The following is a 26,634-nucleotide window of genomic DNA, read 5'->3' as shown; positions in this document are numbered from 1 at the left end:
CTGGGGAACAATGGGTCCTGTGCATGGTCTCAAACCAAAAGCACAAAGATGTCAAGGCAGAACTGCCTGGTGTCTCTCACTATGAACAACACTTTAAATGTAGTACTTCCATGGAGGCTTACCTCCCAAGCATATCACCTAAGGATTAAATTATTCTGGAATATTTGCCTAGTATTCAAACTCCATGGTGTTGCTTTCTGACACGATGCCATGAGGTAGGTTAAGAATGAAGACTTCAAAAGAGTTTATTCAATTGTCTTGAACTGACGTATGAGTGTCCTCAGAAGGCATTAAAGCTCTTGGTCTGTCTTTTTTTGTTGAGGGTGGAGCTGGATGAAGTTCAGGAGACTGGGTCATTAAAAAAGCACAGGATTCCTTTTTTTTTTGGCATTCTACACAAAAATACTTTGTTCCAGACTGGCTTTATCTAGGGGTCCATGCCAATGGTTATTTGATGGCTGACATGAAACAAGTTTAAGCCATTTCACTCTCATTTGTGTACCCACTTGCCAGGAACCAGGGCAGCATCACCTCTGACTGAACTACACAGGCAACAGATGACAGAGCTGGGAACGGGGCCACCTCACTCCAAGCCTCATCAGCACACAGGCAATCAACGGGAAGTGTTCCTGTCTGTAATGTATCTTCCTTGATATATTTAGCATATTGATTCCTAGAAGAATCTGCCAGCCTCCAGTAACTCTCTCCCAGCTTGCAGCTGATTAGTAGTTGACTAAGTCCAGCCTCACATCAGCTACAGAAAGAGCTCTGACATTATCACACATTCAGATTTGTTTCCTGCCTTATATGTCTTACAGTAAGTATGTCTGATCCCTCTAACAGTAACAAGGAGATAAATGCTATTCCTTCTCCAAGACCATTAGCAAAATCCACCATCTACTATGAGCAAAGTTTAAACCCCAAAAGCTTATGTGACATTTAAATATTTCTGAAAATGCAAAGTCTCTCTTCAGCACAAGGTTACAGCGGGGACGGGGGTTATGCTCACTGGGCAAGCATCCATTACCCCTGAGGCTTTCCCTTCAGTATCCTCTAACCCAAACAGAGCTTTTGGCATCTCTTCTGTTCTAGAAAGCTTGATGTCTCTGGCACTGGATCTCTGTCTGTTAATGCTGAGCCTGGTATGTCTCCAAAAGATTACCGCAGTGCCTCTACTATTCCTGCCATTCCCTGTACCTCCAACAAATCACGAGCAGCTCTGCATTTTTGCAGGGTTGATTCATCTTTTAACTCTGTTAGATTACAAGGACGTTGGTTTAAGGATGGGAAAGTCTAAGCACTTTTGGTCTGTGGCTCTGTGTTGTTCCCTGCTCCGCCTTCGCTCCAGCGCTGAGTCCCTGGGGAAAGGCTGAGTCATAACCCTATTTGCAATACTTGTATATATATCTGACTGCAACAGGGAAGTTTTACTCTTTATCCAGGAACAGAGCTGTAAAAGGTCAGGCATCTCCAACTGCAGCATGGCAAGAGCAGGGATGAAGGCAAAGAAAGCCTCTTCCAGCAGGCAGTTGTCACCTGGAGAGGAAGAGTCCCAACAGATGGCAGAGGTGAGTGGTCCCTTTCACAACAAGCACAACCCTTGGCTTCATTAGTCTGGTGACAAAACAATTATGTGGGACTGTGATGTTTTAATTCACGAGCCAAATTCATTTGCCACAAAACTACTTCTGAACACCTGTCTCTGCACACCTTCCAAAATACTTACATGTCACAATCAAGGGAAGTAGGGCTACTTCCTACATTAATACTGAAGTTTTGACAGCAACTTTACTAATAAAATACTGAAATCAGAGAAGGGTGTAAGCTCTTGTATGCCCAATCAGTACAGCTGTCAAGAGAATAGTGTTGGCACACGATACAGGATGCTACAGATGCTATTTTATCCCACTCCCACCCCCCACCTTAATTTCCCTTCCATCATTTTGCACTAGATTTTTTTTTTTTAAAGAACTGAAAAAAAGGTCTGAGCACAATCTGGTTCCTTCTAATTTTTCCCCAATTAAGTGAGGTAGCCAGCAAATTAACACCTGGTAACCTCAATTTCTGGTCAACAGTAGCTTTTCCAGATAAATATTAGCCTTTCAGATTTGCCATCTTTCTGTTCACCTTCTTCTAAGTTTTTGTGAGCACAATTTGAATAGCTCATTAATCTGCTTACAGAGAGGTTTCTTTGTTCTTTAAAATGTCTTACTAGATTCTGTGGACAAGGACTTTTTGTATTTTCCTTCTGGTTCCAGAAACATCCCCGTTTCTTTTCCTCTTGCTAGAAATACTTCTAATGCTGAGTATGCTTGAGTTTATGCATCATCTCAATACTTCTCTACACTGATGTCCACAAAGGTGATTTAAGCTGTCTGGATTCTTGGAATCACAATCTGTGCCCAAAATCTGAGGACACAGCATGAAAAATCCATCTTGTTACTAACATTTTTAACATCTTGTCATTCCAGTAACACTTCTGCTTCAGATGAGCGGCTGAAATTTCTGCACTGAGTTAAATCCAATTCCTCAGTGTTAGTTGTGTGTTACAGGAGAAGCAAATGAGCTCTCAAAGCTTTCAGGATCACTGCTGTGTATGAGAACAGGGCTCTCTCTTGTACTCGAAGCATGAGCAAGAAACCCTCTGGTTTGGCAGAGATGAAATCAGCAGGGTCTTTTCAGCCTCTCTGGAAAGGAGAAGAGAGTCTTAAAAAAAGACTTCTCCAGTTGCACTGCTAAATTATGCAGCTGAAAGTGAGGTAACTCTAACACTGGATTAGGTTCAAAAGCTGGTCAAGTTCAAAAACTTCCTGTCACTGGAGAAATGGTCAGTCCCTTCTCAGCTGAAACATCACCTTCATGTTAGGCCATGTACTCCACAGGAGCCTCTTTACTAGTTAGCCTGAATTCTTCTCAATGGTTGTGATGCAATAGTAAGCAAAGCTTAAAGTCTCTTTATTATTGCCTAAATGAAAGAATTTTACTGCTTTTTTTCCCTCCCCCACAGGCTCTCCTTTTAAGCATTCATACTAAAATGCAAATTATCAGAAAAAGACTTCTTACTTTAGGGAGATTTTTTCCCCATTTATTTTGTTAAATCATATTACTTTTAATGTCTTGCATTTTGTATATAAGGACTACTATTAAAATTACCACAGTTTAGTTGATGAAATGATGCCAGGGAGGTTATGAGTGTTCAAACGTGTGAATGTAGTCCAAGGTGTCTAAAATATTATTCATGTTCCTGGCAAAGAACACATACTCTTGCCCTTGGCATCTGACCAGAATGGTCTAGTGTTGCACTAACTTTTACAATACACAGATACCAGCCAGTAGAGAGTGTAACATTCAGTCATTGTCCAAGATCTTTAACACAGACAGTGACGGGGTTATAGTACATTACCTAAACAGGCAATGCAATCCCACGTGTAAAGGTCACTCTGTGAGGTGCTGGTCAATTTATAAATCTTGCCTGAGAAAGCAAACATGGTGCAGAATTAAAAAATCCTATTTACAAGCCTTGTGTGTCTCAGAAAAACCACCATATGGCAAACATGGCATGGTCTGAGGCATAGGGACCCTCACTCTTGAACAGGTTTTAGCTCTGGACAAGCAATGTCTGACATTACGTGTCTTGATTTAACCATTTAAAACCCATGTACAATAATCCAACCTGAGTCATCTGGAAGAGGTCTATACTTTTCTAAAATATTTATATTCCAGTTAGAGGAAGTCACATTATGGTCATGGTGCTCTAGTAATCAATTAAACAGCACTTCTGGAATTTATTTAAATGGATTGACACTGCTGTAGCCCAGAAAAGAGAGAAACTCCTGGGCAGAAAACAGAACTGCAGCTAGGTATGGGAGACAACACCTTTGCCAATAAAGCAAGGCAGACAAAGAAAACCAAAGTGTACATATGAAAGATACAGAAACTGGAAAACCTCTCTACACAGCTACACGTGTCAAGAGCAGAAAACCGTACCCAGAAGATATTGTTCAGAGAGGTGATGGTATTACGGATGATACGCTGGAGTAGAAAATCATAATCTAAAATAAACTTCCCGAGTGAAGCTGGATATGTCACTTACTGGCCCTATTTACACAACTGCAGAATCCACATAAAACATTTACCCTGAGAAAGTATTGCAGGTCTGTTTGCTGGGCTGGTTTATTTCTGCAATAACTCACTGCAAAACATTTGGAATACTGAAATGAGAATGACTGTGAAACAGTGAAACCACCACTTGAGTCTCCCATAACCTAAGCCTGAAATTCAATAGCAGAAGTAGGATCTGGGTTTTCAGTCAAAAAAGGAAAGAAACTACAATGATAATGAAGCAAGACTGTCTGGCTTCTGCTTCCTCATTTCATAATGCCATACTTAATGGCAAAGATACCCATTCCAAAAGCAACTTGACACAAAACCTTTTACCAGTGTTTATTATAAAGATACCTCCACAATCTACACTAAAGAAATAGAAACCCTTTAAAACCCTCCTCAAAATCAAATTTAAATGAAATAAGTTACTGTGCTATCACAAGCTTATTTCACTTCAGGTGCCTCACTGGGTCAGGTGCAGCAGTTGAGGGATGCTGACAATTCAACACTGCACTGTTTCCCTCCATAAACCAGATAAAATCTAAGTTTTATAGTATAGTATATTTACTGCAAAATAACTAAACTAACTGTGACTAAGCACAAGTGGAATACACAATGCAGCTCTTTACTGCAGTCATTCATTTTCCAATCTTACAAAAAATACAAGAAAGAAGCTGTGAAAACTCAAAAAGGGAGCCTGAGAAGTACAGCAGAACAACCCAACAGTTTTGCCTTTCTAGGGCAGGAACTTTATTACGAAAAGTAAAACTCCTCCAGAGAGTATTCTTCCTTTTTCTAAGGCCTCAAATGAAGGAATATAGCACAACTGAATAGATTTTGAGTCTATTCATTTCCCAGACTATATTTACTCTGAGACAAAACCTGTTTTGAGCTGAGCCAGAATTGACCACACCACATTGTACCCAATTCTGCCAAAGCTTGAAAACTGAGTACTTTTGATAGAAACCGAGTAAAACCAATGACTTCACAACCCCTCTCCACACTTCAGCAGTTACTTGAGGCAAAAGATACTCCAGGGCCAGACAGATATTGTGTCTTTTTCCTTAAAAGGACTGGTCTGGGAAACTTGGCTTCAGAACAAGACAGACCCCTTAGATACTGCATTCTTCATTAATCTTGTCATTTGAAGGCAGTACTCCTTGCTTTTAAATAGAGGGGAAAGAAGAAACCAACTGGATGACTTGGTGATGAATCTTCACAGGAGAATACAGACAGGTGGATAGAGAATTGTGTCCAGCCATTCTCAGTCCTTTAGAACAGCTCCACCAACTTCTCAAGAAGTTCCCCTAAGCTCCAGTTTTAGTATGCAAACAAGGATATTAGATAGCTTGTTTAAAACATGAAGTTTGCAAAATGAAATCAATGCACCTTTTGCTCCACTGAAACCTCAGGACAACTTCAATCCAAGGAAGAGAGGTAAAAGGGGCCAGCACTGCTGACAGGGACAGCACATGGTGGCCACAGGACAGGGCAGGCTGGTGCGTACACTTATCCATACCCCAAACATTAAAAGCTTATCAGGGAGACGTTAAGCATGCCAGAAAAAAAACCTGACTGATCACTCCTACCTTGTGACTGGAGCCTCTGGGAGATGAAGTTAACCTGAAGCAAATGTCACTGCTGGCATTTCATCAATCTCACCCAGACTGCAGAGGCTCGGGAGGCAAAGCAAGACGTGCTTTAAAAGCCTCTTCAGAAAGAGGACAGACACACTTAGTACACATGTTTTGAGCCCTTCTTGAAATTATTTTTCAGCCACACTGGATTAATTGCTTATTTTCTGTGCACCTCACTTTTTCACCTGCTGGGGAAGAAGCTAATACTCTGTGGGTAATAAATGCTTAAGTAATTGAGATAGCTGTGTGGCATACAGGGATGCTGACCTTAAGAAACTGCTACACTACAGGCATCCTGCAACAAAACAACTACTGGTGTAGACAGAAGCAGCAAGTTTAATGACTTGTCAGCACCTTTTACATGGCCTCTTCCCAAAGAGGTGGCACATTCACATATGCCCATTCCACAGCAGATCTTAGTTGTTGTAACAAATGCATAAAATCACTGCAGTAAAATTGCAGTAGACAATATTACACAAAGAACAAGTCCAAGGAAGCCTTATAAAGCATGAAAATACATGTTTGATCAGTACAGAAAGGCTAAATTAATAGCTGCTTCTTACACATGCCAAAGGGCTCCCGACCGAGAGGCAACAATGAAGTTTCAATTCATTATTTGCATTCAAAACCAAAAAAGTTCCATGTGAACAAAAACATGTGTTTCCAGGGATTCCCAAGATGTAAAACATTCTCCTGTAATTGTGTATATATAAGAGTCAGAGACTGAAACCCATTAGTATGTTTCCACTAACAAAGCAGAATAAAACAGAACAGCAAATTAAAACTTCAGGGAATGACCAGCGTCAGTGAACAGCTTAAAATGCTGCTGTGCTGGCATGAAGAGAGTAGAGTCCAGAGTAGTCTCCTAAGGAACCAAGAGCAAACCCATTCTTGTCCCTAGTGACATTTATTCTTATAAGGCTACACTCTCATAAGTGGAAGTACTTATTTTCCATTGCCTCCTCCATTCAGAACTGGAGTTCCTTGCCTTCCCTTACTGGGGTAGAAAAGGTTTCAGCAATTTTTTCCTAGTGCTTTATGAGTCTACAACCACATGAATAAACAAAGTTCTACACTGCATGTCCATCTTTAAAAAGAAGCAAAACTAAGACACACTTAACAGCCATAGCCCACACTCCTGCACATCAGGAGGCTGGGATGAGGCAGAGAGTGGGATCTAAAGAGCACAAGCAGATCTAGGGGAAACAAGTTTAATCATAGTTACCTCTGAGGTTTCAAAGGCCTTACACATATTGTAGCTCCATCTGCATCCCCATTTGCTAATACACAAATATACAAGACTGGAATCCTGAAGGACTTACAGGTACATAAAGTGACTGTGGCTGAGCACAAGCAGCTGTTACAAATTGACAGGAGGGGGAAAAGCAGTTGATAAAAGCAGGTTCCTTGTGGATTTCAGGTCTAATACTGAAAACTTTTACTACGCCATCTAATCTCAGGCTTTTCCAAATTCTCTGCCGCTTCTTCCCTATTGCGCAAAACACAGCTAACATAACCGGCACGGCAGGACAGACGGACTCACCAGGAAAGCCTGGACAACTGTTCACAAACCAGTCTGGCATCCAGGGCTGTAAAACTAGCTTAAAATTATGAAAGAAGGTAAAATTTCAGGGCATTCAAATAGATAATGCAAGGGGGACTAATCCTATTTTCACAGTCAGAAAGAAACCAACCTTTAGCACAGATCCACAGCTTAGCGCGCAAACTGTCACGCGGTGCTGTCACACAAAATCTTTTCTCGGGAAGAGACAAAGGGAGGGATGTACCCACCACACCGAGGGATGTGTGTGCAGGAGACAGAGACAAAGAGAACTGCCAGGGTCACCCAGAGTGGCTGAGGAGAAAGAAGCAGGGGCACACGCCTCTGGAGAGCCAGGGCAGAAGGTGAGCAAACAGGGCAATCCCAACATTAACAGCCCTGTTTAGACTTTGGAGCTATCAGGGACTGCAGGAGATAACCTATCCCTTCAATATTATCTAAAGCAAACCTCTTTTTTCATTAACCCTTATTTTTCTGGTTTGCAGGAATCTTTTCCCTTAAGAGCTCTTGGCAAGCCATTTTGGCTGCAGAATTTTGGGGACAACATCAGTCCCTTCTCAGGAGGGATGAGCAAGCCAGGTGGACTGAAACACCAAGTGCACATACACCAGAGGCACTTTAATTCTTTGGTTGCTTCCAAGCTCCAAGAACCGGAGCCAGGGCTCAGCTGCAGCACAAGAACCAAGCCCAGACCACCAGCACAGCATGCAGGGACATTGCTGCTGCCTCACTGCAAACACAGGTAGGTGAGAGCTGGATCACCTTTGGGAGAATTTTGGCAAAGAATTGCCCCAGGAACAGCTCTGAGAGTTACTTCAACAGACTGGGTCAAGAGCAAAGAGAATCTTTTGGTGCAATCTGTCACAACTTCGCACTGCAGACAAGAGAACTTCATGTTCTGAACACCATCCGCACACTGAGTCAGTGCCCCCAGCACAAGCTCCTTCCGCCTCCAAATGCTCTTTACACCATCATTAGCGTGGAAAGGTGCAAACAGCACAATTTGTGATGCAAAGCCAACAGCTGATTACTGCATGCAAACTTACAAGGTGAACCAGGAGAAAACAGGGGCAAACAACGACAAATTCTAGTCCTTACAAACGGTAACAGAGACTTCAGCCTATATATCAACCTGTATTTTAAAAATAGGTTGATATCATTTTGGGGTGAAGTTTAAAAACTGTAGTAGATTACAAAAACCTGCTGTGTTGTCAGGAGTAATCACCTTGCAATGATGTCAACTAGAAAAACGCTTTCTCTTGCTGGCTGTGTAAATCACTGCTGTACTTGGATTCATGGAAAAGAAGTTTTTTGTAAAGACTACCTGGAATCCTGACACCTCCTTAGCACAAGAGTGATGTCCCAAGAGCAGCTCACACAGAGTCTGTGTTCACACCAATACCACACCAGGACAGGGCTGGTGTGTTTGACTGACCTGGGTTTAATCCAGAACAAGGGCTCCTCCAAGGAAAAGTGTAACAAATCAGGGGGGAATAAAAAAGCAGTTGCATTGACGTGCCTCTCCTGCAGCAGTGGATGGCCAGCCTGTGTGAGCAGCCAGGATCACACAGTTCATACACATGGGAGTGGTACATGCTCAGCGTCCTCAGGGAGAGGCTCTAATGGCAGTTGCTCAAAGCCTTTTATTAACCACGCCTTGACAGCTCCATGTGGCTTTGGCCAGTGCTGGGCTCCTGCTTGCTGTAGGAAGGAAAGACTAAAGAGGCAGCACCCTTGGGAACAAGCCTCTGCAATGCTTGGTTTGAGAGTGTAAACTGAATGCACAAGACAAAGAAAGTGGCTGGTAGAAGCTTTAAATCTACCATGCAATACCACTGCTTGATGCACCAGAGTCAGACTATTCTCCTGCTTGTTTAATATCATTCCCATTAAGCTGAACTGATGGGGTAGCATGGCCAAAGTCTTAGAATAAATTTGTTTGAGAAGACTGAGAACTTACTTTTATTACACTTGAACTGGGTCCTCACTGTAGGAGCAACTCCCACGATGATCCCAGACAGGATTTTTTTGGTTGGGTCATTTTTTTTTCCTCGTATCTACAGTGATTCCTTTAAAGTGTAGGGCTGCACTGGACGGATACAGCCCGATTTCACCTCTGTCCCCATTGTGGGTGAGTTAATTGATCACTCACCCACAAGAGGCCAATTCCAGCAGTGTCTAGAAGCATTTTATCAGAATCTGCCTTGCCACAAGTCCCATTCTCAAGTCAAGGGAGGGAATGCAATTCCCCTGCCTTAAGGGGATTTTACCACAATTAGCATACAAGAAGAAATCTGATTCCAGCTAAAACACACAAGAAAGTAAACACAACGTAAATGTTTAATGACGGTTGAGATTTCTACACTACTGTACTCCAGAGTCTTCTGAAGGAAGGGAAAGAGGGTGCAGAAAGAAGGATCAGCAGAGCAGTGTAGGACACGGTCGTTTTAAAGGCAATATTTTAATAAGTAGCTGCACTAAATTCCACTGGAAGTCTTCAATTTACAAAATGTTACTTTAAGTCACTGATTTTAATCTCTTCATGCAGCTGTAATCTGTTTATTATGTTAAATCCAGGCCAAATCTCACTAGTTGACAACTGTTACATCACACCATTACAAATACCTGAATATAAAGCATAACCTATTGACACAGGATAAAAGGCTGTGGCTACATTATTATGCATGGTACACTCCTAGCTTCTTCAATTAAAAAACTCCATGCAATGTATTATCAGTTTGGTGAGGGTTTTTTTGTTGTGCTTTGTTTGCTAGTTTGTTTTCTTTTTTTTTTCTTTCCATTTTTTAAAAACTTATAGCTAGCATCTCTTCATGGAACACACGGTTAACATTTTCAGATTCCACCCCATGAAGAACTCAAATCTGCCTTGAATAAGACATGAAGGGGAGGAAACGTTTATGTAATTTGTTTCCCATGTAAAAGAAAGCAAGCATAATCCTCAAAAACTGAACTGAATCAATTCTGGTTACCCTGTGCTTCAATTTTAAGAGCAGTCCTTTCTTTACCTATGCAGAAATAACAAGTTGTGGAAACAGCTTTTTCTTCTTAGCTTTCAAATGCCCTCCACTACCACAGTCACTAAATGAGCTGTTTAAACCAAAGGAAATAGGTTGCAGGTGCAGAGTGTCATCAAAAGTTCATTTATCACTACACTTCAGACTCCAAGTGCTTAGCTAAAGGCTCCCATCATATCAGAGCTTCTGCTCTACAGCTACTGCAACATAATCACATTCTCTACTTTCCAGTTTTCTGAACATGAAACCTGATATTTTTAAAATGTTCTCTGGTGAGAGGGGTAGAAACATGCTTGAAAAACTATGAGCAGTACAGAAGCAACCATAAAGATTCAAGGCTCTATTATTTCTCTTTAATATAACCTAAAGTGAGAAACCCAAGTTATAAATCTTATTTTCAGGGGTATTCCAATGCATTACGAAATATTTATTTCCACTTGATTATTTTACAGCAAAAATAGGCAAAGGAAACAAGATGAACATCTAAGACTATTTACAATCTCATAATTTATTCCTGAATGATTCAGCTCTAATGCTATTTTATTTTGAAATATTTTGAAATTTCTTGGCTGCCAGTTTTATATATGTTGAGACTTTTTTTTTTAAAGTTATGATAATTCTTACTAGAGTCAAAATTGAATCAATACCTCTATTAAAATTTATTATCAATTTTACATTAATGACTAATACCAGCATGGAAGCTGCAGCCACTCCAGCTGATTTCACACTTTGCTCTCACACTAAGAGCCCAGAGCAGCAGCTGCACCATTCCCTCCTGTCCTGGTCTCCCAAATATTTCAAGCCTGTGCTAGACAAAATCACATGTGGGAGTGAGAGCATTATCCAGGTATCCAGCAGAGAGCCAGGCTTACTCTCCTCTGAGCAAGTTCAGCTTTACCCAGGAGTGCACAGCAGCCCCAGCAGTTTCTGAAACTGCAATATCCAAATACATTTAATCTGTTTGAGTTTCCAAGCATTTCACTGACATTATTCTGCAAGTTTTAAAGTGTACCACATTATTTTTGAACTAGCAATTATCTTATTTCCTGTACTCCAGTCTCCAGCAGACCAGGGAAAATTTGCTCATTTTCCTGTGGTCACAACTGCGACCTGCGATCACCTTTTACTTGATCCTGTCAGATGTAAAAAGGCTCCAACAGTGAAAGCCTGGAGCCTTCTGCTTTCATTAATGGGCTGTGTAATACTAAACAGGGCCCATAAGTGGAGAAAGCTGCATGACAAGTAGCCCTAATACCAGAAGAAAGAATAATTGTGACTAACTATTCTCAATATTAGCAAACAACATGAGATACTTAACTTCACAGGCCATCCTCAAAACTAAGCAGCTGCTCCAACAGCTCAAGATACTCCTGAAGAAAAGTGTTTAATAAAATTGAGAATTAAGTAACAACTTGTAACAGGAATACTTTTCTTCTCCTGATGTTGTACTGAATACCCCAAATTTGTTGGATACAATGTAAGTTCAACCTGGTTTCCTAAGTTCGAGGTAAAGCAGTGCAGTAGCCTCTGCTCAAGAAAGGATCTACAACCAGAGAAACAGTTCAGCATTAGGTTTTCACAAGAGACTTTAGAGTATGAGTTACTTGAGATCAAAACATAAATCAAGACACTTTCTGTCACTGCATTCACTGTGACAAGTAGTAGAATCCTGTTGCACTTCCCAGTAAGACAGCTACCCTGATAGAGAAGCTGCAATTTTCCTTTTTAAGTGAAAGCCATAAGCAGGGACAAATAAAACAAGGAGGTAATTTGCTAATACCAAGCATGATATGCTAAAAAACAAACAAAAAACCCATCTAACTTTGCTACTATGAAAAATACAGTTAAGGTCATGCCCAGCATTTGTTCCATAACAAAGTGTTCTATGAACTACGTGCACATCTGATGTACAAGGGTAATTCTGGGTGGATTAAGTGCAAGGGAAAACTGCAGTGACCTACAGGGAAGAAACATCTTCTGATTCTTGGTGTACAAAGATGCCTGACAACATTAGTCTGTGCCTTTTTGAAGTACCAATCTCCCCAAGTAATTTGATCTGAATGTAACTAAACCCATTCAGATGACAGGATCTGGGGAATCACATACCTGTAGTTAGCAAAGTGCTGAATACACCACCTAGTAGTATATACACACTGTAAGAATACCTGGCTGTGGTGAGGAAGAGGCAGGAAAGATTTAAAAAAGAGCCTGAGCTCACAGGATGAGGAACTGAACAAGTGTCCCTGACATTTGCTGACCAAATGACACCACCATCAGACCTGGATATAAGAGACCTGTCACAAACCTCGAAATTACACAAATCTGCATTAACTCTTGAACCTTCAAACACTTCATGGATGCTTAGAAGAAAGCCCTTCTGAACACTTTATCTTTCCAGAACTGAAAGCAACTTGAAAACTTACTTGTCCGGCCTCTGGAGCTACTATGATAAAGATTACCATTATACTTGTTTGTAGTCCATGTACTACAATAATTTTTAAATACTTTTCTTAGTACTGGGGAAAAACAATTAAAGTCAGGCCATGTTTGACTCTGGTTACCTATGGAGCTAACTGCCAAACACTAATTCCAAAGCTCTGCTGAAATTAAAATGTTAACACACACAAAAAGACATTATAAAATTTTATCTAAAAAAAAACCCCACACACTAACAAATTCCCTTTGGAATTCAAGTTTTCTTACTCTGGATTAGAATCTGACCATGAGGCTCCTGTGCTGGGGTGAATGGATGGGGTATTTACAAAAAGGGAGAAAAAACACAAAAACTTAAATTAAAACCAAACTAATTCTGCCCTTAATAAATGAAGCTCACATCTGTTTTGAACACTGTTTCATGCTATTGTGAAATACAGCTACAGGGGACTTATTTCACAAAACAATGCTCCACAGCTCATTCCCTACAAAGGAAGTAATTTAAAAATACACCCTAACTTCAGTACACAAAGGCTTAGCAAAGCTCTGATCCCTCAGAAATGTGGCCGTGGTGTCAGCATCGTTTCACATTCTCACCAAGCACACTGAGCAGCATGGGCACAGCCCAAGCACAGATTGGCTCCTGGGAGATCCAGTGCCCCTGCTGAACTCACTATTCCTGCTGTCAGCAGCCGTGTACCCAGCTTGCTGAAGTGCACATAGACCAGATTCAGCTGGTGTGCAAAGACAACACTGGCAGCTTTGAAGAAAAATCTATCAGATTCTTGAAAGAGGCAAATATTGCCCAGGATGAGTGTTGCAGGAGAGGCCCACTCATGAACACAGGGAAGGAGAATTTTAACTCAGGCTATGGTTCAAATGTAAATTCATGTTTTGCTGTGCACACACAAGCTCATGTTTTGACAGTGATGTGGAACAAAACCATAAACCGACAATTATGCATCAGTGGACAGAAGTCACAACAACAGGGCAGGACAGGAAGGAAGGGGAAAATGTGTTAGACAGAAAGCAGCGCTTCCAGAACAACAGCTTTACACCTTCACTTCTGAAACAAGAAAATGATGCACTTGCCAGTTCAACTGCTTCTGCCTTTTGCCCAGGATTCAATTTAAGAATTAAATTACTGGGATAGCCATCTTATTGCCAGCTGCAGCCTCCATCTACTGCAAGACAAACTATAGACTGGGGCAAATAAAGCTACTCTGTGCTGGGCTCTCCCAAGACTTCATGCTGACAACTAAAGCTGCCAAGCTGTACTTTTTATATCTATATGATTACAACAGCCTAAAACCCAGGAAGCAGCTTCCTTTAGACACAGGTGATGCTGAATAAGCCCACTTGATGATAAAAGAAAGACAGTGTTTATGACAGCTACCAAAATCCAGAGAGCAGCATATTTTAAATTAGAAGGCTCTATCTACTCATAAAAACAGGTATTTCAAGGACAGCCTGCTTATGCTCCCTAATGAAGTGCAGGTGACATACACAGCTATGATAACATGACTCAGACAAGATGATGGCTCCTCTGACAGTCCTCCAGGTTTTGGAGTAGGAAGAAGGCAGGAGGAGAGGAGATTGCAAAAGTGTAAAAGGCTCTTGAAAAATGCAAATGTTTTCCACGTTCATGTCCAAAGGTATCCTGGACAGCTGGAGAGATGTCCCATCTGATGGAGCAAGACGAAGTAACCCAAACACCTACACACTTCTAGGATGACAACTTGTGAGCATCAGAGTTAACAGCCCTGACATTCAGACTCTGATTTGTGCCAGTGCTTGCTTACTGCAAAGACGGATGGAGATGACACCTACAGAGGGATTGGGCAACACTGCAGAAGTTAACCAGGGTCACTGTTGTTATGAGTTCATCTCACACTGCAGTTCTGTCCACATGAACCAACTGCCCCTGGGTGTCTGGCTGCTTACACTGTGCACAGGAACACAACCTGCACCTCACTTTTTCTACTGCGGAAAGCACACAAAGACTTTTGCTCTGTATCCTTGAGGTGCTCTGTAAACCACACTGCAAGAATCTCATCTTCAGCCAAAAGCCAAGTGTTGAGGGGAAACCCCAGCAAGGAAAGTTAACTCTGATCCACACATCAAAGGCTTTGCTGTGCACAAGCAGCATTACCACAGATATAGCACATTTTAACAGCCTCAATGACATTCCCAGTCCTCAAAAGAAAAGCAGGCTGCCTTTTATTCCCCATCTGGTGGTCATTAACTCTAGAGAACAAACCTCAGAGTACGTCACTAGCTCTCCTTCATCCCTCCATTTTGTACATGCTGCTTGTGTTGCAATGAATCATCCCCTTCACATGGATCTCCAAAGAGCTCCAGCTTCCCGTTTCCCAAAAGGCTGGATTAAACTGGAGAGTGCTCGTCTGACTTGTAAGGTGCCTTCCTAAGGCAAGTTTAAACCAGTACCTGCCCATCCCAGCTATTTTATCTTTCCAAAAACTGATCTTACTCACACATTCACAAGCATTCACAAAGTGGGAGAAGACATAATTTGCTCTTCCTATTGCTCCAGGCCCAGTTAGGAGACACTCACGGCAAGGTGGCTGTATGGTGCAAGAGACTGATGTACTTGATACCAGAACCCTACACACAAACCAGGAAGACACCATCTCTCTATTGCAAATCCAGTGATTTCATTAATTGCAGAACCTTCCACACAACATTTCTAATTTGTACTGTATCATAAGTATTTGTAAAATAATATAGCACCACAGAAAAAAATGCCCACCTTAGCCCGTGAGATGAGATTTGCATATAACAATATGCTAAAACTGCAGAAGCTCTTTTTTTTTTTTTTTTTACTATGTGCTGCCCTTTGATAAGCACCTCAGTCTTAAGTTGGAGAATGAATTAAAAGTCAGAAGCAAGTGTCCAAGATGGAACTGAATCTCCATCCCAGCCAGACAGCTTTACATCTATTTCTGTGCTGGAAAAAATCACTCCACTATGTTCTGGTTTCTCCAGCTCTGAGAAGAGCATAGTACTCCCTCTTTCCCCATTGTGCTGCCTGTTTAAACAATATGGCCTGAGGACAAGATAACAATGTACAGCACAAATGACCTTAAACCCAGACACAGCATCCATGAGTAACAAAATGTCCCTCCCTGGTGCTTCCTGCCTTCAGCTTCAAAAGAGTCTCTCTTCACACTGAACCCTCCACCCTCATGTCCTGAGCAGAGCACCGAGCACTCCAGACAAGGTGACAGCTGGCAAGGCAGCACTGCACCAAACCAGAAGCTGGAATAAGAATTGCCAACTTATCAGCTACTAATCTCCCTAAGGACAGCACAAACTCCATCCTCTTGCATCTGCTGCAGAGCAGATGAAGGAAGACAGCCTACCACCCGGTTATCAGGTCTCCAAAGAGACTGTATGTAACAGGGGGTCTGTCTCCTGCTACTACCTGCAATTTTCTCCTCCTAAAACTCTGCTTACAAGTTGTGCTTAAACACTAACTCCAGAAATCTCTGCCTTTTACTTAGAAGATCACCATGTTTCTCAACTCCACCTCCAGCTACTGAAAAATCTGCAACAGACTCTATAGTTTAAAGGGAGAAAAAACGCTGAAGTGTCTTCTCACCTAAAAGGTCTTTATAAGCCACCTCTGCAAAACAAGAAAGTGCAACCTCAGAGGAAGAGGAGCAGCTGTTTTGACAAGTCTGGCCCTCGTTCAAATACCAGGATAAGCCTTGAGTAGTAAAATATTGCCATCAATAAAAAGTTCAACTAAAGTACATTGCCCTGGCCCTAAAGTACAGGTCATCTATTCCATGTTACATGCACAGGAAAAGCTGTTGCAATGTTGTTCAATTGAAAATGTGTACAGAAGTGACAAATGAAAGAAAAAATGTTCTGGATAACACTCTACAAGTTCATGCTCTTGTGTGTCAGAAGCTGTGTTAGGCAACAGAGCAGAGTATGTGACAAATGCCAGGAAAAATTAAAAAGCTATCTGCACTTGGGGATTGCTCCATCCCTAGGAATTATTTTCTTGACTTTTTAACTATGAAGCCACATCTCTGGCCAATGTCTAAAAAAACTGTTCTTAAAAATTCTTAAAATTATTCCCTTTAGACACTGCCACACATCTAGCTGCACCAAACTGACAAGACATTTGGATGGAAACAAGACAACTTCCAATTTCCTGCTGCATACACTGAGTAATAGAGTGAGCCCAACACTTCAGAAATTCCAAAGCATTTGGTAAAACTTATTTCAGGGCAGCCAAACAGTGGATTTTAGGCAGAAAAGCTGTATGCAGTTTATGCATGTTCAACACCAGATCTCATATTTAATTTCTTCTTATAATTTTTTCTTAAACACAGCAAAATATTCAACTACTGAGGTCCTAGATGCTTGCTGCAAAAATTAGTAACACTATGCAAATCAATGACTGGGATTACAAAAATGAGCAATAAGGAATAAAAGCCACCAGGGTCTTATTTTTAGAAAACCACTGAAAAATAGCATTATGGAAGAAAATGGACATCATGAAGAACCAGAACTATGCCTTCATTGAGAATGTAAGAGTATTTCTCCCCCAAATAAAGCTGCACTATGTGCTGAATGCAGTGTGTGTGAAAGAGACTGTCAGCTGTACACTGCAGCTGATGAGACCTAGCAGGCACTTGGCTAGTTGTCCAAACAACTAAAACATCAGTGTGTTATCAACACTATTCTCATACCAAATCCAAAAGCACAGCACTGTACCAGCTACTATGAAGAAACTTAACTCCAGCCTGCCCAAAACCAGGACACAAGTACATCCCCACCATGGAACATGAGTTTAATGGACATGGCCAAAGATGAGTTACACAGACTGATAAAAATATTTTAGTGAAGCTGCAAGTACACTCCAAGCTTTCCTGAGGCAGAAATCAATCTCTCTCCAGTGATGGAAAGATACAGGCAGCTGCAGAATTACTCTGCTGCAAAGCTGAATTCCATGAATGTCCATCTGTCTGTAACATGTCTATGCTGGGCAGAATTATGAAGGAAAATCTCCATCTTTTGATGGGTACCATGAGGCTCAGCATTCTGCAATACTAATAGAGAAGAAAGCCATTGTCTTGCTAACACTCCTTAAAAAGCTCCTTCTCTGACGAAGGTATAAGATAAAAATACATAGAGGGACACCCACACAGCTCACAACTGCACAAAGCATATGGCAAGCTTGTGAACATGAACAAATACACTCACGTCAAAAATATCAATAAGGAATCCAAAAACCTCGGCTGATCGGAAGCTCTGTGGGAAGCAACTTTTGTCTCTTTGAGACTGACAGGAGCTTCCAATTAAAACCAATTCCCAACAGTCTGATGCTGTCCCTCTTTACCCTGCCATCATCCCAATTTCAGAAGTCAACACCTTCAGACTTAGGCAGGGGTTTAAGTAGTCCAGGTGGAGATGCAGGGTGTTTTTCTTGAGGAGACACTGTCTGCCGAGGCTGAGTGACAAGCACCTACACTAACTTTTCCTGCTGTGCCTCCAGTGAGCCTGCACTGCCCCCATCCCATCAAGATAAGCACTTCAGACATTTTCCAGCCCCCACCTCCAAAGCCTCCCAAGACAGAAGTAAGGCATGCTCACTGCTGCCCGTCCTTGGGATTCCTTCATATTGGGAACAGGCAGATCCCAAGCCCAGAGCAGCTGTCAGTGCAAGTCATTCTTCCAAACTGAACTACTGCTGCAACCACCTTCGAGAGAAACTGTTCAGACTCAAGTAACAGCCATGAAACAAGGTGAACTTCCCTAGGGTGAAGCAGCAGTAGAGTATTTTATTCTAGCAGAGAAACAGGCCTTGAGATGATGGAAAACATCACCAGAACTCTGCGACAACACAGAGAAAATTTGTGAGTCAATTCTTACTTGAACCGCTGTCCTCCTCCTACATCTTCCCTCACTACAGAACTCCATCTCCATCATTAGTATTAATAGAGAACTAATTGCCAAGGTCTCCCACATCTCCAAAAGCATCAAGTCTGATCTCCACCAGTTGGAGGATCTCCCAGATTATTGTTTGTTGCAAGGACTGGCACAAAAATGTATTTCCTGCCACTGCTCCTGCTGATACAGAGAGGGATTTTTTAAAAAGTCCTAATTTTTTCTCAAAGAAGTCAGGGAATCATTGATGCTAAGTACACGTTACAAAAGAACAAATTTCAGGAAGATTGACTGCTGCTTCACATTCTCCATTTTCATTCTGAATTCTGGAGCTCTCACTTGTTCATCAGCTGAGCAGCTACAGAAGTCAAATTTAGAAACCAAATCTCCACTTGAAAACATGCAGGTATGCTCATATTTTTGAAGCCAAAACCAATTTTTTAATCCTCCTTACACCATACAGGTCACAAGAATCTAAAATTAACTTCTCCCTTTCTTTTCACATCACCTTCCTAAAGTCCTAACTCTCGCTGTGACACCACAAGATATTACAGCATTGACTAAGATCAGTAGTTTAAAAAGCAAGCATTCAAGACGAAAATATTTCCAACTATAAACCTCATTAAATCCACTGGAACTATTTAGCATTTATGTCAGCCAGGACATTTTGAACAAACGCTGTGCTAAAAATACTGTAGTCTCATACACACCGGGAAAGCACTACTACAGCGTGTTCAGCTGAGCTAGGGAATAGCAGGAGCCTGCAGCAGAAAAGGCTCTCTCTGCTCTGCCTGGAACAGCACTTCCACACTGTAGTAATTCCAGTGTTCAACCACTGATGGACAGTGGAAGCCACCAGAGCACACACAGGGGAACTCACTGGAGCAGGGAGCTACTGGCAGAGTAAGGACAACAGTAACTGGGAGCGCTTTAAAAGGAGCTATCCTTTTAAATCCTACTGCACCTATGAACCGGGTTTTACATTTATTTTCTACTGTTTTTTTCAGAAGAGCAGAACAGCAGCAAACTTGCTGCTGAAACCACAGCAAGCTCATATCCTTTTCTCATTCCCTGACCAGGAGGATTCTGAAATCTAAAGATGATCCACATTTGAATGCTGACATGCTGAACAGCTCAGAACAGAGAGTCCTGCAGGGAGAAGGTACAGGCAGATGTGTCATATGCTCTGTCAAAAGGGACAGTCCCAGGACAGCAATGTAACAAACACTGATTTCAACATCAACTATCTTCTCTCAGATTTGGAAAGCTAAGACACAGACCTTCAAAAACCCAGGCAGAAGCAGCATATATAACACTAAATAGACTTTGCTCCCATGTTTTGGAGTATGAGGTTTTCTATTAAATGGGGAGCAGTATCTATAAAACTGGAAGCCACAAAATCAATTAAATTTAATAAGCCAATAAATATTTGTGAATGCTCTACATGTTCTACAAGGATATGAGAAACTGAATCAGCACAACCAGCTCAAGCAGACTTGAAAGAGAAACTGTCCCATCTTGAAAAGCCACAGGAAAAAAAAATATTTCCTAGGTTAAACTGTATTTCTCTTAAATAGTCACTGTGACATTAAAGCCCATCCCTGCAGTCCAGTAACAAAAAAGCAGATACACTGTCAGTGCTCCATTGGTTTTAGAAGAACTACAGCAATTTACAACACCAGGAAGAATCTGACCTGGAGACTCCCTCTAACAGGGCAGTGGCTTGTGCTATTTCAGCAGGTATTACTTTAACAGGAATCCAGTGAAATCATTAACAGAGGAATTTGAGTCAATGAGATGTTAAGTACTTGCTATAATTACATATTATTGCAGTTTCTGCTGACAGTGCAACTCAGGAGGTTGGAATTCAATGAACTATCTAACAAATATCTGAAGTCACAGTTGTAAATGAAATTAAATCTGATTTGTGCTTGATCACATTTATGAGCTGTGTGTCTAATTTACTTGAAGCCATGTAAAAAAAGCACACTTTTACACAGGTCCCCTGGTTCAAAATTTTTCATGTTTTACAAAGTAAACAAAGAAGCCCTGATAACACATTAGTAACAGAGAGTGCTTAACACTGGAGTGAAAGAAGAAACATCTTAAGAAAACCCGCTAGGAGGAAGAAACACACGGGCCATTAACCCCTGAAACACATCTTCCAGCACATTTAAGTAATTCTGCTGAGTTTTAACAAAAACACAAGTCAGCTGCAGCTCCCAGAAACACACTCAACTCCCCAATCCCACCAGACACCCATTAGGTTTTAAACTAAATGCAGAATGTGTCAGAACAATTAACACAACAGACCTCAAGGTCTTTAGCAAAGCCCTTCTGAGGCTTCTGCTGGGGAAAATAAATACAACCAACTTATGTAGCACATGATAGTGAAGAACAGCTTACCAACAATATGTTTATTTACATTTCTGAGAAGTGTCATGAATGATAAATTTACTTCAGAGTACTCTCACCTATCACAATCTGAAAATTCCCATCGTGAAGCTACACTGTCATACCCTAACAAGGCCTGAAAGAGATTGCTGTGAACATATTGAAAATCAATGCAAAAACAAAATTAAGACATTTTGCAAAGATTGGCGTCTTATGTAAAATACTTCTGAAATTAAAAAAAAAAATCTAAGTGGTTGCAGACTTAAAACTACCCAAGTATTGTTCTGAGGCTGTGGGCAGCACTTCCCACAATGCAGGCTCACCACCAGCACTGCAGTCTGGAGCAAAGGCAGGGAGCCATGCAAGGAAGGAACAAGCTACATTCTTCTGGATTCTCATCTCCACGTATCACAGAAAAGGCAAAGGAAATTTTCAGCAGAGATATCAATCTGCACCTAAATACTATTAATTACCTTTTGTACTTTGGATCCCTTGCCAAACATTTGACATTTAAAGCATTCCTGAGACGTGTTCCCAGGGAACTTAAAAGACAGTTTCTCCCTGCCATGTCACACACACACAGAGCACAGGCAGTGCCTTCACACTTCCTAAATCCGTGCAGTTTGTTTAGCACAGTGGCTCTAACAGCAGTGCTAAGGTACACACAGCCCTGTGCCAGAAGTGGCCCTGCTCTCCTTCAAAAAACTCTCACCCATCCAGAAGGCGCCAGCAAAGGCAGCAGCAAGGAAGCACAAATCTGGTCTCCAACAGACTGTTTCACAACCACTGAGAAATCCTAAAGATCTCTGCTATGTTGCTCTACAGTTTGTTAGCATTTAAATCACCCACACCTCTTATTGCACAGCTCTGTCATCCATGAAACATGAATTTAATGCAAAACACAAAACGTGCTGAAATTCCTTAACTTGTAAGGCATTTGGTTTAGCACTCCTGTTATTTAATTTGAATTTCCCTCTTGCTCATTCCTTCATGTTGCCAGCCTGATAAATACACAGATGCCCCATGAGCGCTTGGGCCAACAAAAAAAACCTGCCAGCTCCTGATAAGATGCTGCACCAGTAAGGGCTTCAGGTTTTTTCTCCAAAAAAAATAGTCACTGTTAAAGCAAGCCCCTCCTTCAAACATGTTTGAATTCCAGAAGCCACCTCTGTGAGGCTGGACAAATTCACACTTGACTCCTGTTAATGCACTGTAATGGTTACTCCAGTGATACTTGACCTCAAATTGCATCTTAACATTACTGGCCAAATCAACTGGAAGCAAAAAGCACTGCTTGGGGTGATGTCCTCAGTCTCCACACTGAGCACTTCTGGATTTTACACAAGTTCTGATCACAGGCTGCTGAGCAGCCAAGGCACTAATAGCAGTTAGTAGAATTTAGTAGTTTTGGAATGCAATTTGATTATTTTGCAAACAACAGTAATTTTTATCTACTGCACTCTGCAAACACAATGGGAGAGCTCAAAGTCAAGATAAATTGCTTTTAGTCTCATTGCCCTCAGTAGTAAGAGGTTGTTACATCCAACCTGAGTAACAAAGCTCTTAAAGGCAAAACTCAATAGAATCCAAATCTGTGGAGGTGGGGACATTTTCAGCATCCAAGCTGTAGTTGGAAACAACAATTGTGGACTCCATTTCCCTTCTGAATGCTGAGGACTGCAAGGATGTTACTTGCAGCAAAGGCTGGCTGTTTCAGCACAATACTGCTCTCAGCATGGTCTGCAAACAGGCACTGCTAGGACTGAACATGGGAAATTCTTTGCAATGCGTACGGATCCTAAAAATACAGCTAAGGTGAAAAAAATACCCACCACAGCCAAACAGGGGGGAGAACCTGGATATTGACATGGAATGCAATTACTCAAGTTGGAATTTGCCCAGGACACTCTTGCTTAGAGTGATCTGGCAATTTAATGACAAGAAATAGCCAGGAACACGTACTTACAGCTGGCACCCCCTCTCATACCCAGCACTACCCTGCTATCAATGAAATGGGTGTGTAACCAGACCCAGCTACAACCAGGCTGCACCGTGGTGACCTACAATGGGCAGATCCACCCAACCCACTGCAACTGCAACAACTTGTGTGACCACAACTCGAGGTAGTGTGTCCACTGACCCAGATAGGAACATTAATAACAACAGGAAGCTTCAAAGTGCTTAAGCTGCCCTATTACTGATACACTAGCCAAAAGTCACCCAAAACACTCTTAACTAACAAAAATGTTTACTGCTGCTACACTCAACACTTAGAATGAGTCAGTACCAGCCCCCAGAAAAACTTCCCTTCCCCCAAATGTGAAGTACAGGAGGCCTAAAAGGAGAGTTTGGCTTTACTGTTTAGCGCTGCCTGACAACAATCAGAGTACAAACCAATTCTAAACATCTGGGGGAAAAAAACTGGCACTTGGGATTCCTACCACCCATTCCTAACCTTTGCCACTAAATAGGATCAAAAACCAAGAAAATAAGAGTGAGAGCCTCAGTGCTCTGCCTGAAGGAGAGCCGCTGTTCTCACATCCGCGTGTGACAATTCCCGATGCACCAGTGCAAAGAGCTCCTGTGCAGGGGAAACCAGGCTCAGAGCAAGAGAGGTGACAGATTTTCAGGGAGATCAGGGGTGGTCACAAGTTCAGAGAGTCCAGTGTCTATTCAGCATTATTCCCTTAGCAAGACTAACAGGGTTACACGTACCTTCCAGTGCTGAAAAGGGTTTTGGGGTTTAGGGGCCTCTGATCAATGACAGTGATGTTACATGACTGCCACAAATAATTACAGTAGGAGGGAAAGGGTGCTGATGCCTGCACTGGTATGGATTTGTTGGGTGTGCTTGATTTACCAGGAATTCGGTTTTTCCATCAAGGTGTCTGACTTTGAATTTCTGTATTGAATTCCTTCAACACATGGTAGAAATAAAAACCACAGGAGTTTTAAGAGCTGTATGACTAAAGCTCTTAGAAGAATAAAACAGCACATGGTCACAATAGAGGAGAAAAATCCCTCTGAAAGGTTCACTGGAAGATGGAGTCAAAAGGTCAAATATACATCACTTCCTCTATGTACAACAGTACTAAATAACTAAAGCTTACCAGGGAGCATTTTTCCCTAAATGAAGATGATCCTTAGATGAAGCAAGTATATTAAAAATGCTTCAAGAGTTACATCCGTACTTCTTGGGAAATCCACTGCACCCTTTTTTCCTGATAACAATTATTCATAGAGCCCCACTATAAATTCAGAATGGAAATGAAGAGTTCAAAACGTGCATATTTAATACTGTCTGCTCCTGCTGCACACACACAATCACATTCCAATGAACTGACAGAACGAAAGGTGCTCGCAAGCGTAGATCTGTAAATATTTACACGCAATAGCCTACAAAGCAACCAGGCACGTGGACATCATCCAGAGAAGCATTCTAAAAATTAGTGTAACTATAAGTCAAGCAGATATTTTCAACCCCCTTTTGGTCCTCTAACAACTCAGCAGTCAGGGGACAGCTCAGAGCTCCTCACACATCCCAAACAGTGACAGTAATACACACACACAAAGGTTGGTTGTATACTCTCAACTCCTTTTCACCCTATTTAAGCCCTTCAATTTGACACCTATCAAATGAGACAAGGCTTGCAATCAGCTTGCTTCCTATAAAAATTAATAAATTACCAGAAAAAGTTAGCAGTCAACAGGCTGATTAGAAAATATTGTACGTCTGTATATATATATATGACTATAAATATACATATAGACAGCTAAGCATATATATTAATATATAAATATATAAATATACCAAAAATTATATATAAGTGTATATATATTAAATTACAGGACTCCTGTAAATGTTTCTGAACAAAATAAAGTTAGCTTGTAAAGTCCCTAAAGTGATGCTGTCTACCTTTCTGGAATTGTCTACACTATGGTCTGTTGGGTTTTTTAAAGTAGGTTTTCATTTTAATTTAAAAAACCCATCTAACAAGTTAAAGTCACATCATTTAAATAGCCAGGAAGAAAATAAGACTGATCTTAAAATGGATGCAGCAGCTTCTTTTAAAGAGCAACATGTTGCAATCACCTTTCATTTTAGGGGAAGGGAGGGATTCCCTCAAAAGAACAGAGACGGGGAGCAGTGGGGGAGGGAGCCTGCGATTTAAAAAAAAAAAAAAAAAAAAAAAAGGCGACTTGGGATTTTTAATTTTTTTTTTTTTTTAGCTAAAAACTTTGCTTTCCCCTCGGTTACAAGGGGCTGGTGCCGGGGATGGCGGCCCGGTGCCTCTGCAGAGGCGGCTCGGCTGCAGCTCGGGGAGGAGAAGGAGAGAAAAGCCACAGAGAGAGAGAGAGAAAAAGAAAATGGCGCAGAGACTAAGTCCCGACCGTCGACAAGGCGACTTTCCAGGGAGGAATCGGGGCCCAAAGGCGACCCCGGCAGAGCCGCTGCGCTCGGATTGGGGGCCTGCGGTGCCCCCACTCGGGGCGGCGGGGGTCGGGGGGGGCTGATCCCGGCGGGAAAGGGGCGCTTTTGGCAGCTCGATGGGAACAATGGGGCCGGTGAGCGCGGAGCCGGGACTTAGTCTCTGGGACGCCATGTCTGTGCGAGGGGCGCGCCGGGGCCGCACTCACCGTTCGCTCGGAAATCCGCCTCGATCTGCGGGGAGAGCACACAGGGACACACCGTCAGCACGCCCAGCTCCGCGGCGCTCCGGGGGACCCCCACCCCCACCCTCACCCTCATTTTTAGGGGAATTAAATACTAAACGAGAAAAGCCCGGCGCGATGCGGAAGGTGATGGGGGAACCGGTGAAGCGCCCCCCCGGCCCCCGCACAGCTCATGAGGGGAACCCTCCCGAGCCCCCCAAAGGGGAGCGAGCCGGGGTAGCGCGGCAGGCGCCCCCTCCCCTTCTCTGCCCAGCCCAGAGGTCGCACGCGGGTCCCCCGCTCCCACCGCCCCCCATCCCACCGCGGGGGGACAGCGGGGCTGACAGGGCTCTGCCCAGACTTATGGGGGCGGCCGCGGGGCACGGTCCCCGCGCTGGGGTTACGGGGGGTGGCGAGGCGGCCAGCCCAGGGCCGGCACGGGGAGATGCGAGCAGCGCGGCGGGGGTCCCCCGGGAGCGCGCCCCGCGGGCGGGCACGGGGCGCTCACCTGGGAATCGTTGTGCAGCTGGTCCCCGCTCATGCCGGAGGCGCGGGCGGCCGGGCGGAGCGGGAGGAGCGGCGGGCAGAGGAGCGCCGGGCGGAGCGGGACGCGGGGAGCGCAGCGCGGTTGTGTAACAGACTAAGTCCCGGTTTCGGCACTCTGCGCAGGCGCGGCGCCTTTTAAAGCGGCGGGGAGAGTACTGACGGGCAGGGGGCGGGAAGCGGCCGCGCGCGTATTTGCATCCGAGCCACGCCTCCAGAGCCGGCATGATTTGCATGCGGGCCACGCCCCGCCGGCGTGACCGCTCCGACCCGCTACCTCCCCACCGTGCGCTACGCCGGCTCGCTGCTTTACATATCCGGTCCCGCTCCTTCCTTTCCCTCATCCAAT

At 42.8% G+C, this 26,634-nt stretch overlaps 1 protein-coding gene across 1 annotated transcript in view; it reads right to left on the bottom strand.

Annotated features, from left to right (window-relative positions):
* TOP1 (DNA topoisomerase I) overlaps positions 1 to 26,395 on the bottom strand; it is a 65,872-nt gene extending 39,477 nt beyond the window's left edge. Inside the window, exons 1-2 of the mRNA XM_066561549.1 lie at positions 26,251 to 26,395; positions 25,728 to 25,752 (exon numbers count right to left, since the gene is read on the bottom strand). Of these exons, the coding sequence (XP_066417646.1) occupies positions 25,728 to 25,752; positions 26,251 to 26,283 (58 nt within the window). The 5' untranslated portion in view covers positions 26,284 to 26,395. The remainder of the gene's footprint in view (positions 1 to 25,727; positions 25,753 to 26,250) is intronic.
* Positions 26,396 to 26,634: the final 239 nt, after the last annotated feature.

The sequence above is a fragment of the Molothrus aeneus genome, chromosome 17 (genome assembly GCF_037042795.1).
Source record: "Molothrus aeneus isolate 106 chromosome 17, BPBGC_Maene_1.0, whole genome shotgun sequence".
Taxonomy (NCBI): Eukaryota; Metazoa; Chordata; class Aves; order Passeriformes; family Icteridae; genus Molothrus; species Molothrus aeneus.
This window is presented reverse-complemented; position numbering and strand designations above follow the sequence as displayed.